Source organism: Scomber scombrus, chromosome 23, assembly GCF_963691925.1.
Source record: "Scomber scombrus chromosome 23, fScoSco1.1, whole genome shotgun sequence".
Classification (NCBI taxonomy): domain Eukaryota; kingdom Metazoa; phylum Chordata; class Actinopteri; order Scombriformes; family Scombridae; genus Scomber; species Scomber scombrus.
Window position 1 is genome coordinate 19,728,627 of NC_084992.1, and position 17,234 is coordinate 19,745,860.

The window sequence follows — 17,234 nt, forward strand, 5'->3', positions numbered from 1 at the left end:
AATTCTGCCCGACCTCCATACGACAGCACAGTTTGTAAGACGATAACACTGTTGCTGTGTTTTTGTTGCACCACTTGTAGCAAATAGCACACAGCAGGGTCTTAAATTCTTACGGTGTGTGTGCACCAGGCATGAAGTGGCTGGGATGTGCAGATCACCCTTTCTTGTCATTTACACTGTTGGGTTTCTCATTCCTAAAGTGCTGCAGAAGGCAAGTGCATCTGAAATTTCCAGGAAAGGGGGCTGAAGTTAAAGGTGCAGGATATTGCATCTGCTCTAGTGACAACACAGCAGATGCAGAAAAAAAAAGGAACGTTTGTACACAGTGTGAGCATAATGGTTTCACAGTCTTTATTTCCAATCCTTGTCAAGGAAGCAACCACATGAAGTTTTTTAGACCATCTAATTCTAATCTAATTCTGGCTAAAACAGTTTGTGCAGTTGATATTATTAGGTGTTGTCTGACATTGTGAAAGACTTTAATCATATATTTATGATGTTTGAACTGTTGCATTCATTATGTAGTCTTATTATGAATTACGAAGAAAAAAGAACAACAATATTTTTACATTAAATATTGAAAACAATGAACAGTGTATAAAGGTTTTGCCAGATGGTGTATGTTAAATCTTTGATACTCACTATTTCAAAACTGCACTCCACCCAGATAGATCCTTGTAATTCCAATTACATTATAAACATTTTTATTTTATTATTATTTTATATTCTTTTTGTTTTTTATTTCTATAAATATAAAAGTATCATGTCTACATTGACATTGCATGATGCTTTCCAACTGTATGGACCCCTTGGTGCAATTCTTGCCTTCTGCTGAGCTTTGGGAGTTATGGGGGGGGTGGAAGGAGGGATGAATGGATGATGGGATTGATGGAGGAAAAGGGTGATACTGACTCAGAGCCTGTCCCCGGATGGTGGCCCCAGAGCAATGCTTGGTTGTCTGCAGAATGTACCTTGAAGGATGTAAAATGTCTGTATTTCTCTTTTATCTTCTCTCTTCTTTCTTTCTGTTTCTTTCTTTCTCCTTTTCTTTTTATTTGATCTCACCATCTCGCTCTCTCTCCCGCCAGATTGTATCAGGATAGACTGTAGCCTCAGTAAGTGGTTCTATCCATTTTTCTGCCTAAAATGTATGTGTCTATCTTATCTGAATTCTGTGCAGTGGCCCTTTTCTGCTATCTCCTGCCCTCATGAAGAGTGACATCTCTCTCATTAGCCACATATCTCATCTCCCATATTTTTTTGCCTTTAAATAATCATGAGTTGAATTTCTTTCTTTTTTTCTATTACACGCTTTTTCGCTCATTGCTATTTTTCATTTATGTCTTTCTTACTGCCTCACTTGTATGTCTCTCCCCACCTCTTTTGCCAGTACATGATCTAAGTTGTATTTCACTTCTTTCTGTAAGTTCTGCCACTTTAATTTCCCCTTTTCTGTCACAGATTTAATTAATGTTTCACTCGCATAATTATCTGGATTTTTCATCCCTCGATCCTCCTCACTTGCCTACCACACTCTGCTATGAAATTGTTTAATTGCTTCTCCCCTGCTTATAAGCCATTTTATTCATTTTCCTGTCAACCTTTCCCAAAAATGCATTCAGAAAAGGGCAACTTGACACTCCCCTGTTGGATGTTCCTATTTTCTATTATGCAGCGCTGAGTCTCGGCTCCACTCGGCTGCACACACAGGTGTTGCTTGTTTTCTATGTGGGACAAACTGTAGTTTTGGCCCCCAGAAAGCTAATTGCTTATCCACTGAGAGACAGCACCACCTGGTGCGTGCTTGTTTTCAGAACGAGCTAATGTTTTTCTGCCCCATGCTGACAGAATGATAGCAAACTGTTATTTCTATCATGAGCACTGACAAATGAACAACTAGCCTAAAGGTAAGTGCTGCTAGCCATGGTGACAAAAATGGAGAAAACCTGATGTTTGCCATAATGTTTGTGTCTTTGTGTATGTTCTTCATTATGTGTGATGTATTTTTGATGGTTGAAAGGTGGGGGCTTGACTTTGATCCTCCTCTAACAGTAGCATCACAAAGGGCTGTCTCATTTGCTTTCTACCTAGAAAAAAGCACGTATAGGGAAATGGGCCAAGTATATTGTTAAAGTCAGAAAGATCAGGTTTGGGCAACAATTAGGGTATGTATTTGACATTAAGTACACACATTTGGAAACTATGTACTGGAGATGGTTAAAGAAATAATTGTTGTCAGTTGAAGCAACTTCTGTAAAGTAGTAGTAACATTAATGTACAGTATGTGCAACTCATTTGTTGATGACCTCTACTTTACTGTATTTAAAATGCTCTTGAACACTGTTTATGTCAGACTTCATGAAGTGCAATCCAAAAAACTTCAAAAGCCTCTGCAAGGCATCGAAGTGGCCTCAGTATGATGAATTACACCACTTGTTATGTGTGGAGCCACCGGCATGACGCACATTCAAATAATGCTTAGAAGATGGCTATACCCCCTTTTGACCACTAGATGTCACACACTCACTGGGAATATTGTGCGTTCTTCCTGCAGTAGGGAGGAGTTTGTGACAGAAGCTGTTTTTTTCTTTCTTGTTTTTTGCCACTACAGAGCTCTATACCATTTCTCTGTCTGGCCAGTTACAAATGACTTGGTCTCTGCTTTATTACAAATCATGTTTGGTAGTTGAGGTCTCAAAAGAATGGTATGTTTTAAGGTGAGAGATGTTGTGCAGTTATATTTTTTAACAGATTCTACCAGGCTTTCCTCATAGGACTACCACTATGTTTGGTCTTGTTCTTATTTGGCTATAGTGTTTAAATATCCATGTGGTTATTTACTGGTGCTGCTCAAGCAATAATCTGTCACAGTCTTGAGACATTGTGTTTTATTGGTTTTGTAGGGAATATTATATTTAACCTTTTATATTTTTTAGTTGACTGAGCACCCTTGTACAGCAGTACAAGGTCCACTGGCCGCTCACACACAACACTGCATGGACATCCCAAAATATGACCGTGTGATTGTATAAAAGGGGAAAGAGATTATATGTATGAGAGACACAGAGGCAGACCAGAAGAACGAGAGAGAAAGAGCAAACCAGGGCAGATGTACAGACAACAATTTATTCAATGCCATGACATTTCTCGGTCGATTCCTCCTCCAGAGCCCTACAGTAACTAAAGCCTTGATTTCCAGTAAGAATCAGTGTGCCAAAGTCTCTCTGCTGGCTGGTCCATCTACTGTAGATAGTTGTTTTTTGCTCACATTTATCTCAGCTTAAATGGCAATATGTAGCGATCAGAACAAAACCTTAGCAGGGTATGCAGCACTATTAATGTGCCACTAAATACAGTAGATAGTGTTTAATGGATATGGACATATAGACTGAAAAGACTAGTGAGCACTGGAACAAAATATAAAACACTATATATCCCTGATTTCTATAATGGAGGAGGAATACAAATGTAATGTCTCAAGCTACTATCTTTAAACAAAAGTGGTTTTCATGTATGCAAGGTGACTGCTATAAAGATTAATAATACAATATTTGCAGTTTCTGATGCAAAAGGGCATATGCAGATACTTCAATATATCTGTAACAGAATAGCTAGATTTTCCATGTTTCAGTTTTTTCATTTAAATGATGAATTGCTACATTAGTGAAACGAAACACACAAATAGATAAGTGTTTGAATACAACATGTAACAATGCATGCATTTTCAACAAAAGGGAAAGGGGTTGTGCAGGTCACGTGTGTGTATATATGTGTGTGGGTTTATGTTACCTTGATTTTCATCTCATCTCCTGTTGCTTCATTTTTTGGACAAACATATATCTTGCCCACGCTTATTTCCACATCACAACATTGTATCATAACTTGCAAATGGAAACCAATGAAAAACATGTGGGATAATTAGTAGAAGAGAAATATGTTAAATTTGGTTGCATTTTGGGATACAAATGGAGGCCCAGCAAGCTCTGATGAGTGATTAGCATACCGATTGCACATAAATAGCATTGACATACAGAGCTGTTTCTCCTTTACTGTGTCTCTGTTGTGATATTACTACTACTACTACTAATACTACTACTACTGCTGCTAGAAGTACAGTCTTTCAACTGTTGACCCTTTGCACCTTTTTATTTCTGGACTTTGGAGTGCTTTGTGAGGCTTAGGAAGTGAAGGTTTAGCCCTGTGTTTTTATTGCAGAACATCATGGCCCTGCTTCCTACCTTAATGCGACCGGATATGATATGGAGCAGGGCTGTAGCCCTCAGCTCAAGTCAGGTCAGGGTGTCAGGCTGATGAAATCTGTTTGGAAGTTGGCCTTTCAGCAGCCAGCAGCACCTTCTTAGCACAAGATGAGATGAGATTTGGCGTGACATATGGCCAGCATGTGGGGCGCAAGCACTCCGTCTGCTAATATCATACCCTTTGGCCTATACACCTGTAAGTCCTCACTCCAGAACACACACAGACACACTATTTGTAAAGAGGAGACTCAAATTAATTGGTTCAGCATTCAAAAATCTCTTAAAGGAAATCTTTAAATGTAGGTTTTGACTTTTAAAAAATCACAATGTGTCAATTAATTGGCATAGGTGTCACCCTAGATAAGTGAAGACATGTTCTGTGAAAGTGGCCAGATATATACTCTCATTCTTTTTGCTATCTGACAGTAACAGATGCAACTAGACAATGTAGGGCCAGGCAGTTGGCAGTGTAGCTCCTCTGTGTTGATCAATGGCGAACATTTTACTGAAGATTGATAGTTACTGTATTTGGCTTGGTCACAATGCCATTATTGTGCTCTGTGTAAAGGCAAGCTCAAGTACTCCAGTTTTTAGGCTTCCTTTTAACTGATTTTTGTTTATCTTCACATGGTAACTAGCTGCTTTTGGTTAATCAAAAGGCCTAAATTAACTGTCTGTGGCAGGATAGTAACTTTGAAGACCCCCATGTGTAATTATGATCCTCTACATGCCCATCCACCACCCTCACCTCTACACCCTTACTTTCTGCCTCTGATTTAAATAGTGAGGTGCCAAATTGTCTACTATAAACCTAATAGGGATACTGTGCTGCAGGGCAAATCATTTAATAGCCATGCTGTGGAGACATGGTACTAGGATTATACTTAAAGATTAGGAAAGTAGAAAACGGAAAGTAAAGTTAAATACCCTCGAAGTCTGTTCTCTCGTTCAGTTTTTTGTGACGAGCAATGTGGTCTGAAAATCCACAGAGAGATTTGTATTTGTGTTTTTGTCTTAATGAACTAAACCCATGCAGTCCTGATAAAGCAGATTAGCTGAGTTTTGGAGAGTTAAGCTCTTAATGAAAATTAACTTAAGATCTTTTGATTCAGAAGTTAATATTAGGTAAACAATATATACTTAATATTTGAAACCGAGTTTTCAGGGGCTTAAAGATGGAAATGACTTTATCCTCAGACCTTTACAGCTGTCACCAAGATGGACAACATTTATAATCTCTAAAATATCTTAATTATAAACAAGCAAACCGTTACTTTCTTAATTAGGATGCGCTCACCACTTCCTTGTGTGGTGAGATAACCTTGAATCCTGTCAATGACGATCAAGCAAATATTTACATCAGAAATATACGGTGTGTCAAACACAGGGCAACCCAGATGTTTTTTTTATCACAGTATGTGCGGAATGCTCATTCTCTATTCATATCATGCATGTGATATGAATATGTTTGGTAGTCTGTCAAAGGAGGGATGACTTATTTTTGGTTTATGATCTTCACAAAGTAAACATGCTCTGTTTAATAGCAATTTATACCATATATACCCTTGTGGTGATATATATGTGCTTTAGTGTTTTAGAAAAGTACCTTTTTAACTTTATTTTTCCAATTTATTCTATGTTAGCATATATATTGAGTAGTCCGAAAAATCCATTTTAGAGAGAGAGGGAGCCAGAGAAATGGGACAGGCCAGAAAACTTATGAGTTAAGTGATTACTGGAATGTGACAAAATGTTACAGTTGGTCACTGGGCTGAAATCTATACTCATACTCACACCACCCTTAATATTTTATGTAGCGTAATATGAGCAAAATTGGATCTAAACTGCTATAAATGTTAATGATTGGTGAGTTATACTGTGACCATTACCTCATTAATTTGATATTAATTTGCTGATATGTATTTCTTTTAATCAAACTGAATTTTAAATCAAACCGACTGACTTTGGTAAGCATGGAATTCCCAGAGCAATTCCCGAACACTGGAGGGGAAAACATGAATAGGAAATTCTACTGTATATATAAGGGATACTTAAAATTCTGAAAGTGTGTCAGCTACCATCTGTGAACGAGCACTGCTGGGTGTGGTCAGAAATGTGCTTTGTTATACCTGCAACTAATGGAGAAATGTGTTTGATCAGTGGTATGGTTAGCATAGCCTCATGTGAGTAAAATACAAAACCAGTGGTATAAAATTCATTTCAAGCGGAAAACCAAGATTAAAATCAATCCATTTTAAAGCATGCACAAAATCCTATTGATTTTCATTCAGTAGTTATTAAATACATCAGTATATTTTTCCAGAGAGCGACTCCTATAATTTAGTAATTTTACAGATAAGTGAATTAAGGTCCACAATTTTAACTTTCTATTTAACAATTACATGGCACAAACATGTTTAATAGTACTATGAGATTAGTACATTGATATCAAATGCTGTCACAGAAATGTGCACACCCACAAACGCAGATGCACATGTACGCACATATGTATACGTACAGTCACATATTGTGGGCAGAGGAATGAATCTAAGTGAGATATTGCCCACGCACACACACACACACAGAAACGCAGCAAATGTCTGTCACAGAAGGTGTCACCCTCCTCAGCCTTAACTGCTTCTACCCAGGGTGCCAGGTGTCACACTCCTCCCCCATGTGTTCTGCACAGTCACAACTGCTAAAATATGTGGCACAGTTCATGTACCCGGTTTCACCGCAGATACACTACATGTGTTCAGAGACGTCAGGTTTCATGGCCATTTTATATTTGAATGGATGGTTTGCTCAATCTAATTTGTATTGCATCGGTTTCTTATCTGCCACCCCAGCTCTTTTGCATTTGTTCCCAAGCAGATGGCTCTCTTACATTCTCAGTGAATCACAAATATTCAATTCGAATGAGTTTCCAATCGCTCACTTAAATCATGAGTCATCACGTCCTATCTCAGCCGAATCGATGTCAAAGATGGATATGCAGAAGGCACTGGAAGGTGCCCCCAGTATGTATAACATCCTATAGTCGTGAAGTTCGAACATGTGTCAGAGTTTGACTCTAACATTTATTTTGGAGATGCTTGGATTTGGATTTGATTTTCAAAGGCAATTTAATGCTCCAATGGAGGACAGACATTTGTTTAATTTAATGTTCATTTTATCCTCCACAACTCCAGGCCAAATGTAATGCAATGAGCCAATAAGAGGAGTGCTATTAACATAATGCCTATATTTTTGCACCCTGAGATGGATATGTCATATGATATAAATAGATTTATGTTAGAAGCAATCATCTAACTTAGCAAGGGAAAACAGAAATTAATTGAACATCTCCCGATAGTTTAACTATAATTAATAGTTGTCTCTGTGTTACTACTGCACTGCTAAGCACTCATAAGAAAAATGTATGTTGACTATTTTAACTTAGTTGCTTAGATATATTCTGCTGTCACACACAAATCATCTTTAAAAGACATAAAAAACCAGACACATACAGTAAATATAGCCTCCATGGATGCAACTTTCATTTAATTTACACACATTTTATCATATTTTGCTCTTTGCATGTTTTAATAGAAATGAACCAAATGCTTCTTAAAATGTTAAACAGAAATGACCTAATAAAGAAGTGCTTTGAAGCCTACATGAACTTCAAAGGAATATGTAATCAGAGCGTTTTCCTAACTACAGCTGGAATGGGATGTGCAGGGGTGAGCGTGTTTGTGTGCAAACTTCAATGTGTGATGCATTGCATATGTATATGTCTGCGTGTTCAGCCACATGTCGGCAAATATTTACATTATGATGCATTGTGACCTTAAGCTCTATCACTATGTATGTGTAGAGCTAATGTGATTCTGTTAACTGAGGGTCACAGTTGATTTGGAAGATGGCAAAGTTCTGGTACCAGTAGATGGCATATGTATTATTAAACTGAAAAAAACAGCTGCGTACAAGCTTGGTTAGGAAATATTTCATAGGCAGAAAAGCAGATACCAAATAAGAAAGCAGATGTAGATTACATTAATGTTTTCATAACTGTTAAAAGCAACTCAGAGCAGAGACTATCCACCAAAACATTCCCCCCTTTTGCACATAATTGCACAAATGAGCCAAAGAGCTGTTACTGCCAAAGTACTCACAAATGAAAGGGCAATACTCTAGCTAAAGGACATGCTGGGAAGGTGATGGACCATGGCTGTATAAAAAACACTGACTTTACAGAGCTTAGTCTTGTATCATTTATTTAGCTATTTTTAAAGCACTGCTCCATTCCCATTCAGTGTTCAACAGCCTAGAAATTTGTGCGACTGTCTCGCTGTCAAAGACCCTTTCTTCATTTCTGAACCTGAAGGAGGGATACATTTAAGCAGGGGGGGAGAGATGGTGAAGAAACCTAAATTGACGAAGCAGGGCAGGGGGGAGGGTGGCTAGTAGGGATTTACTCTGACAACCACAGGCAGATGAACAAGCTGAAAGAGAATGAGGGAGAGGAAAATCAAGGAATCAGGGACAGTATGAGTGAAAGTAACAGAGTGAATAAAGATCTAACAAGGATGACACAGTGCCTTGTAGTTTCTCTTTTTCTATTTACTCCTGCCCTCTGTCTTTTCTCTCTCTGAATTTAGGACACCTTAGCCAATCAGATCATTAGACCTAATGGGGTGAGGAGATTGCCTTCCTGCCCTTTGTGTCTAATAAGACTCCACATCAATGTCTCAGTGTCTACCTGTACTCTGGCCACAGTTTGAAAATCATTTACCTGGAAAAGGTAAAGAACGGTGCCTTCTCATTTTTCTAACCCACCTGGTCAAGTACTAGGGGCCAACATGTTTAAGAAGATCACACCTGCCTTCCTGGTCCACTGAGCAGCTTGTGGTGCATGTTGGATAAGATGCTGGCAGGCTTGTCTGGCTCGATGCCTTTGATACCTCAACAGTCTTTAGTTCGCAGCCTCTCTTTTCAGGGACACAACTCAGGCAGCCAAGTGGTTTGAAGCCACATTTACAAGTGATCATTTGTGATTTCCACATATGCAATCAGGCTTTTAACTGTTAGTTAATTTTCAGTCTTGCAGCAAACCTTCTCAATCTGGTTTCCTTCATAGTTTTGTGAATGTCTTTCAGCATATGGAGCTGTGAAGGTTTGTCTGCGTCTGTTGAGTTTTGAGGGCATTATGACTTTGAATACAACAGAAAGGAGCAGAACTGAGTACAGTAAGATACATTAACCAGATCAAAAGAAAGAAAATGCAGGATAGTGGTTTTGAAAGACCTATCTAATAACCCATTAGACACTTTATAATAGCATTTCATGAACACTTCACTATCATACACATGTGTGGGGTCTTTTGGCTGATGAGACCAATATAAAACCTATAAGACCAGGGTCTTCTGCTTAGACTTGGTTCGACTGAGAATCATTTCCACACTAACCCTCTGTTTGTGGGACAAAAAGGCAAATGGGATTCAATAATTTATTGTTGATCTTAGGAAGTGCTTTAGTGCTACTGATTCAAAGTTTTCCATAAATACTTCAGTAGTTGTTTGTAACTTTTGGAGTATTACAAGACAAACAAGACATAAATTAAGCACCTTAAATGGAAAGTAGCACACACTTTCTTTGTCTTTATTATAGTGAACGGACATTTAAGCCCAGAAAGATCAATGAGGGGTGGGTGCAAGGGGAGTATACAATCACTATTGAAACAAATAAACTTAAACTTTAAACGTTTTGTACTCTGCTAAAGTGGAGAAGTGAAAAAGATCGCTTTTTCTCCCCATCAATAGGACCAGATTGCCCATGTCCACCTGGGATTCAAACTCTCTCTGCTATCTATTTTAGTTGTCTATTGAGTTATGTCAACACAGTAGTTAAAATTGTTCAGATATCATTGAGCCTTTCTCAGTACCGAGTATGCCAAGTTCAGACTTGGCAAGTTTGACTCGAGAGTACAGACTTCCGAGGACGGAAAGATGCAGTACAATCATTCTGCAATTGGAACAGCAGTGTACTTGCTGACAGCAGAGGCTCAGCTTCAACACAACTACCTGACTGTACTGTGACAAAATAATCTCAACTCAAAACTCGTCTGACACTTTTTCTTCACAAAAAAGAACCTCTTGACATTGAGATTGTACTGCAGTGAATTATGCTATTCAGTCTATGAGAACAATTCAAACAGTTATGTAGCTTAGTGAAATAAAATATTTAATATATGATGTGTTCATTTTAACACATTTATGTGTATCTAAATGTGGTGATATATGTACATATAGAGCCCCAGAGAATGCGCTGTTGTTCTATCTAGTAATTTGGCAGCTATAATTGTTAGATTAAATCTTTGAGACTATTGTTTATCTTCCATAGGGATTATATCATATATCAAGAACTATGGAGTAATTAAATCCAGGAGTACATCACCAAAAAGCTGTACCAATCACTTCATTGGACCATATTTTCCCCAGGATGATGATGAACGTTGACCAGCTGGTCATTTCAGGACTTGGGTTACTAGCAGCTGAAATGACCGGCTGGTCTACCTGGCCAGCAGCTCCTCACATCTCTCAGAGTAAAATAGTTACTTGGATAAACTGAGCACATATTGGGAACCTAAAATATATTATTGCCTGAAAATATTAAAACCCAATAGTGTCATACTAACAGTCCTGTAGCGCAAATTACAGCATATAAACAGCTTTTAGCCTGGCCCAAAATCTCTACCATGGCTGCTGGTTGGTGCGAAATGCAATTACAGACAAGGACACACATTGAGAAAGGCTCAATGAGTGCATAGAGGTGTGTGTTGATTAGGGATATGGCTGCCTCACCGGCATAGCCTCAGTCCATGATCAGTCTGCCTCCTTCCAGTGCTGTGTGGCAGCGATGACAGGTTAGATTGGGATTCATTACAGAGACTCTAATGAGAGAACCAGCAGCAGCCGGGAGCTGTCGAGATGCATACCTCTTTGCAGGACTGATGGCTATCCCATGGGAACATACCTTCCTGCCACAGCATGCTGGGAAATGCGGTTCAAATCATAAATCAGCATCCCCCCCGGGACCTTTTTTCTAGGGAGGGAGGGATAGAGATATGAGGATGCGCAGGGGGGAATAAAACAAAGGAAGAAGTAAACTGATAAGAAACAGGCGATAGAGGATGAGTGTGAAAAAGGAAAGTGAGGAGCAATGGCTGTACAAAAGGGAATAAAGGAGTCACCTGTGTTTGAAGGTCCGAAGGGAGCTCTAAAATTCTGGAGAGGAAGAGTGAAATGAATGATTCATTTCCTGCTTCTCAAAATCAATGTGCTGTTCCCTCAATATCTTCCTGACTTAAATGTGCCTTCCTGCGGTGGCCATCTGCAATTCTAGAAGATATCAACAGCGGTTATCTTGTCATGGATGCTAAAGCACCAGCATCACCCCTCCCGCACAGGGGCGAGAACAGTGGGAGAGAGAAAGTGTGTGGCCCCTGATAGCAGGCAGTGAATACAAATGTCTGTGTGAGAGCAAGCATCACACACACATTTTGCTTCAGAGAAAGGAAAGTAGAGACACTTGTGCGCGCTCACACGCACAGGCACATGCTGCCTTATCTCTGTAATTGGCACGGGGGGTCAGAGCGGCAGGCGTAGATAATCATGGCTGGGGGTCATAATCTGTTTGCCGCTCCCCTCCCTCCTTCTTCTTTTTCCTCTTCTCACTTCAACCCCTCCCTCGCCATCATAACCACACAAACACCCAAATGCACTCGGCCACCTCAAGCCTTTTTTTTGTCCCTGTTTATGATGCCGCACCATGCAGGAGATGTTTTGGAAGTGGCCACAGGGGGGCTGTTTTGCCGTTGTGTCAGCATGCGATTGTGTCCTCAACTGACTGCCAGACCCCCCACTTACCTCTCCCCGGTCCCTCCCATTCACTCACACAAACACATCCCTCCAATCCCTCCACCCTCCTCCCACAGTGTTCTCAGAGGTACCACACATGCTGTCAAACAAGGAGAGCTACATTTCAGGGGGTAAAACTTGGTAGATTTACAAGGAGAGAAATATAAGTTTGACTGAAAAGGGCGAGTAGGGGGCTAATAAAAACAAAGGAGATATAGTATGGACCAGCGAAAAAATTAGGAGACAGGAAATGAAAGAGAGGGATAGATGGAGGAGGGTCTTGATGTAGATGTCTCCTTGCATTTTTATCAACGTTATCAGCTCATATCTTTCATTTCAATCACGGCATCTTTGCTGTTAGCAGAAGGCTGCCATTTAGATGGCACATGTGCACACACACACACACACACACACACACACACACACACACACACACACACACACACACACACACACACAGGCGCTGGCACACACAAACACATACACAGCTTTTCATTAGATCTGCAGTGATAGGCCTGCGCTCCTTTGAGATAGAAAATATGATATCTTAAGATAGGAGCCAAATGGAATTATCGTCAAAGGAGGTCTTATCCTGATAACTCTGAAGAGCAAAGTAAATCCTGTCTCTTGCCATAGAAACTACATTAACTTATGCAGCCTTATGTAACTATTGCTGCTATCTGCCTTTGCTTTTACAGAAAAAAATAACAAGTCCATATGGGTCAGTTGCCTCCATTGAAGAACCCTCACCCTCTCATAAACCACATTCACAGCAGTAGAAAAGTCATTCCCACATCCATTCCCTCACATAGTGTATGTATATAATAACCATTTGGTAAATGATTCTGCAATGCTGTCTGCAGAGTGACTGAGGCAAAAATAAGATTACAGGGATATAAAAAAAAAACAACCCACCTCCTTCCAAATACACGTATAATGTATACATTTCGCCTATGTGACTCAGCCATAGCACACTTTCCAATTTAGCCATTGCTCGGCTCATTTTTAAACAAGACACTTCCAAATCTGAAAGTCAATGAAGGCAGTTAACACAGTTACTGGTCATGAATCATAAAAATGGAACCCCTGGGTCTCTGAATAAGGCATCATTTGCATAGTCCTACCTCTGTAAATTCAATATTTTCCAAATATGCAAGAGACAGCTTAGGTTTCTGAATAGTAGACTGACTGGTAGGAGAGAAGGTCTTTTTTTTCCTTCTTTTTTTGGGGTGGAGAAAAACTGTTAGTAATTACTCCCATTGGAGAAAAAAACATGTAATTTTAGTGAAAACATTTTAAATCAATAAACCATTGCGAGGGCTTTTGATTATTTTGATTCCTTCTCCATCTGGGCATATTAACTACATCTTTAAATTAAGGATCATTTAATCCATGTACATGGTTATTAAAGATATACATATTAATGTGGCGCCAGCTTGATTCAGTTAGTATGTATCGTGTATGTGTGTGTGCACATGTACTCTGTTTAATCACAGACGTTTCAAAGGGAATGTGGTTCTCTAATTAACTAAATATCAGACTTCAGTAGATAATCACAACATGGCATACAGTATGTCAAGAAGGCCCCTTAAGAAATACAAAAAAAGCCACGTTCATGTTCTGTCAGGAGTACTTAATCAGTTGACACCTTTTTCAACTTTGTAGAACAAGATCTGTCTGGCAGGTTAATAAAAAGAAAGACTTTAATTCAATTTAAGCTTGGCATGTACTGTTGTACAGAGAAACTTACGGTGTATACGGTGAAAAAACAGAGAAAGACAGGGTGTAACCAGGACTGAGTGAGGGTCACATCATGCAAGAAGATGACATGTTTGTAGTACAACCGTTATATCTAACTATAAAGCAAGAAATCTCTGCCTGTATGTATGTATGTATGTATGTATGTATGTATTCATGGGAGTCAAGGAAGTGCATTGTTGAGTGTGACAATGTTTGAATGAGTGGTACTTGAGAAATACATGAAAGTATACCTCAAACAATTTCTTCTGCCCGCGGAGTCAACAAGTGGAAATATGTATATATCATTCTGTCATTGAAACCCCTCATTGTGGTCAGAGGTGGGATTACATCAGTAGTATTCATGACTTGAAAAGGTTTAAGAGTCTTCAGCTCTACTACTGTGAATTGTGAATTAAACTTGACATGTACGTACAAGACTTAGTGCAGGATGTCTCAGACATGTTTTGAATGGACAACTAAAAAGCAAAGGAATCTCTCTCTATATATGAATCCTTAGCATATCTGGAGAACTATTTGTCTGATTGACTGTATTGCTAGGGACCCAAGGACATGCATTGTTGAATTTGGTGCAATTTGGACATGCCACACATTCGATATTGATCAGGGTTCGAACTACAGGGCAGCCAGAGGGAGCTTTTTTCTTCTTAGTAAAACATGGGCCCACCTGAACACACAATTTGTGAAATTTTGGGGCGTCTATAAAATATTAACATGATGTTGTTTTTGCCATGCATTTCTATGTATCTGTATCATCATCATTGATCATGTTTAAAATTAGGATATTAACCTATGATTCATGCATAAGGTTGATTCATCACTAATTTACTTACTAAAATATATTTCCATGCATCAACATCTAAACATGGAAGTATGGCAACGCAATTTTATGAACTTAACTCACTTTAAATGAAAGATCCCCTGGAGCCTATGATATAGTCTGTACCCTGATAGTAATAAACTTTGAATAAACAAGTGAACTGTGAGCCACTCAACTCTGTGTCAGAGTGCAGCGGGGGCTGTTTGATATAAAAAACATCACATCACAGCGGGGTGGTGTTTCTGGGCTCTGACGTGCTGAGCGGGATAGAGGCCCGCATCCTGCTCAGTTTAACTAACTGAGAGAGAAGTATGAGCATATACAGCAGAAAAAAAACAAAGGCAGAAGCAGTAAAACTAGCCAATAGGAACACAGACACGTTTGACTGGCAGCAGAATCAACCAACTCCCAGATGCACTTACAATATATTGTTGAAACACTCATATCACATAGTGTGATATCATATTTTATCTAGTCTGTATATGTTTAGCTTAGACTGCTCTAGTGTATGTTAGCAGTGAGAGTCAAATGTTCATGTTATCGAGATGCTGACGGTACAGTTTACTTAAGTGGGACTGATGGTGAATAAATTGATCAATTTACCATATCTAATTTCTATTAGGCAGTGACACCTACATGTTTGATATTGTCCCAAAATACATTATCCACGCTCAAATTATTTACATTATCAGTAGCACAAACAGTTTAACACAGAGCAGCTGGAGCAGCCTGAGAAGGTGGAGCTTATCAGCAATAATGAAGTGTGTTGGTTGTCCACATAGAACCCATATGAGCATCTGTAAACACAAATCTTCATCACAGCTTGTTTACATAAGAGATTATGATTTAAATATCAAATGTTATTATATTTTTTGTGTTATAAAGGCACCAGGGGATTATACTGCACATCATACTAGACATAACCACAGCTTTAGTAGCTTACACCATTCTCTATTATCTGGCCTGTATCCGTGCAGGATGTACAGGTAAAGAGGAGGTTTTTACAGAAACAAGCTAAAGAGGCTTTTGAATGGATCTTATAGCTTACTGGTTCAGTCTGTGTATTAGAGGCAAGCACTGAACCAGTGAGAAACACTATTAGCAAGTATTGTAACATTTCAGGATACCATTTTCAAAAGGCTATATTTCCCTACTTTATCATATCGAACTGTGTTTAATATCCCTATACACAGTGAGACAATATCTATCATAGAGTAGGTACCTGACACACACACACACACACACACACACACACACACACACACACACACACACACACACACACACACACACACACACACACACACACACACACACACACACACACACACACACACACCAATAACAGTAAGCTACCATGCAGGCACAAATATTGGGAGCAATTTGCGGCTCAGTAACTTGCCTAAGGACACTTCGATATGTGGACAGGAGGGGTCGGGGATTGAATCACAGCCGCCTTCATTTCTCCTGTATTTTATATTGTTATATAATATAGTGACATGCTTTCTATTGTAATGACCAATGCAGGAGGTGTATGGATTGTACAGTATGTTAGTTCATCCTCCTAGTTTTTGTTGCAGTTACATTTGACAACTCAGTCTGTGCCAGTCAGTGTGTTTGCTAGTCAGCTGTCACAGTTGATGATGCACCAGAAGAACAACATTGGAGTAGCATCCGTTCTCACCAGAGCAAAAGCAAAGCACTGGGATATTATTGACTGGGTTGTGCCACTTCACTGCTACCTGACTAGCCCCCATGGTGTGTGTGAATATTTCATACAGTGTTTGAAGTTCCACCACCTGTACTATAAACGGTAACACCACAGTGTGTCATTTTTTGCACTGCAGTTGATAGAATTCCCCAAAATGAGCCATGGAACATAACATTACCTCACTTTCAAATGGAAATCAGACAATGATCATATGCAGCGGAGAGCCCACACTGAATTACTTAAAACTGAATGAATAAACATGTGACCTGTATACTTCTAATTAGTATTGGAAACATTTTCTGCTCTCCTACCTGTCACAATTCACTTTCGATTTGTCTTTGTTTGTTAAAGGCAGCGATAAATAGGGATGTACAAGTACCTGTATTGATCCCAAACTATCACAGTACATAAGTCAAGGTTGAGTGCAGTTGCAGTCTTTAGAAGAATATGCTCCGTGACCCAAACAATTACTGCCAGAGTAGTTATAATAATCAACTTTCTCCAATGTGAGTTTTGGCAGCACACTGATTAGCTGGAGCTCATGGGTATAAGCCTGCCTGTGTAGGCAAAGAAGTCTGGTTACCCTGGTCACACTGTAGTGTCACTGCCGTCAGAATGACAAACACTATTATTAAAATATGCTCTGTTATCTCCATAGTAAAATTATACCGCGTCTTGCATAAACTCAGCTAAAATAAGGCAGGTGCAATTCTCAGTTACATAAACTTTTAACAACTCTTTAAATGTTTTTCTAAATTTTATACTGTTATATAAAACATTATTAT

General features: G+C 39.1%; 1 protein-coding gene across 1 annotated transcript in view; it reads left to right on the plus strand.

Annotated features, from left to right (window-relative positions):
• The window catches only part of nrxn2b (neurexin 2b), a 590,949-nt gene that overhangs the window by 247,076 nt on the left and 326,639 nt on the right, over nucleotides 1-17,234 (plus strand). Inside the window, 1 exon segment of the mRNA XM_062444511.1 lies at nucleotides 1,089-1,115. Within this exon segment, the coding sequence (XP_062300495.1) occupies nucleotides 1,089-1,115 (27 nt within the window).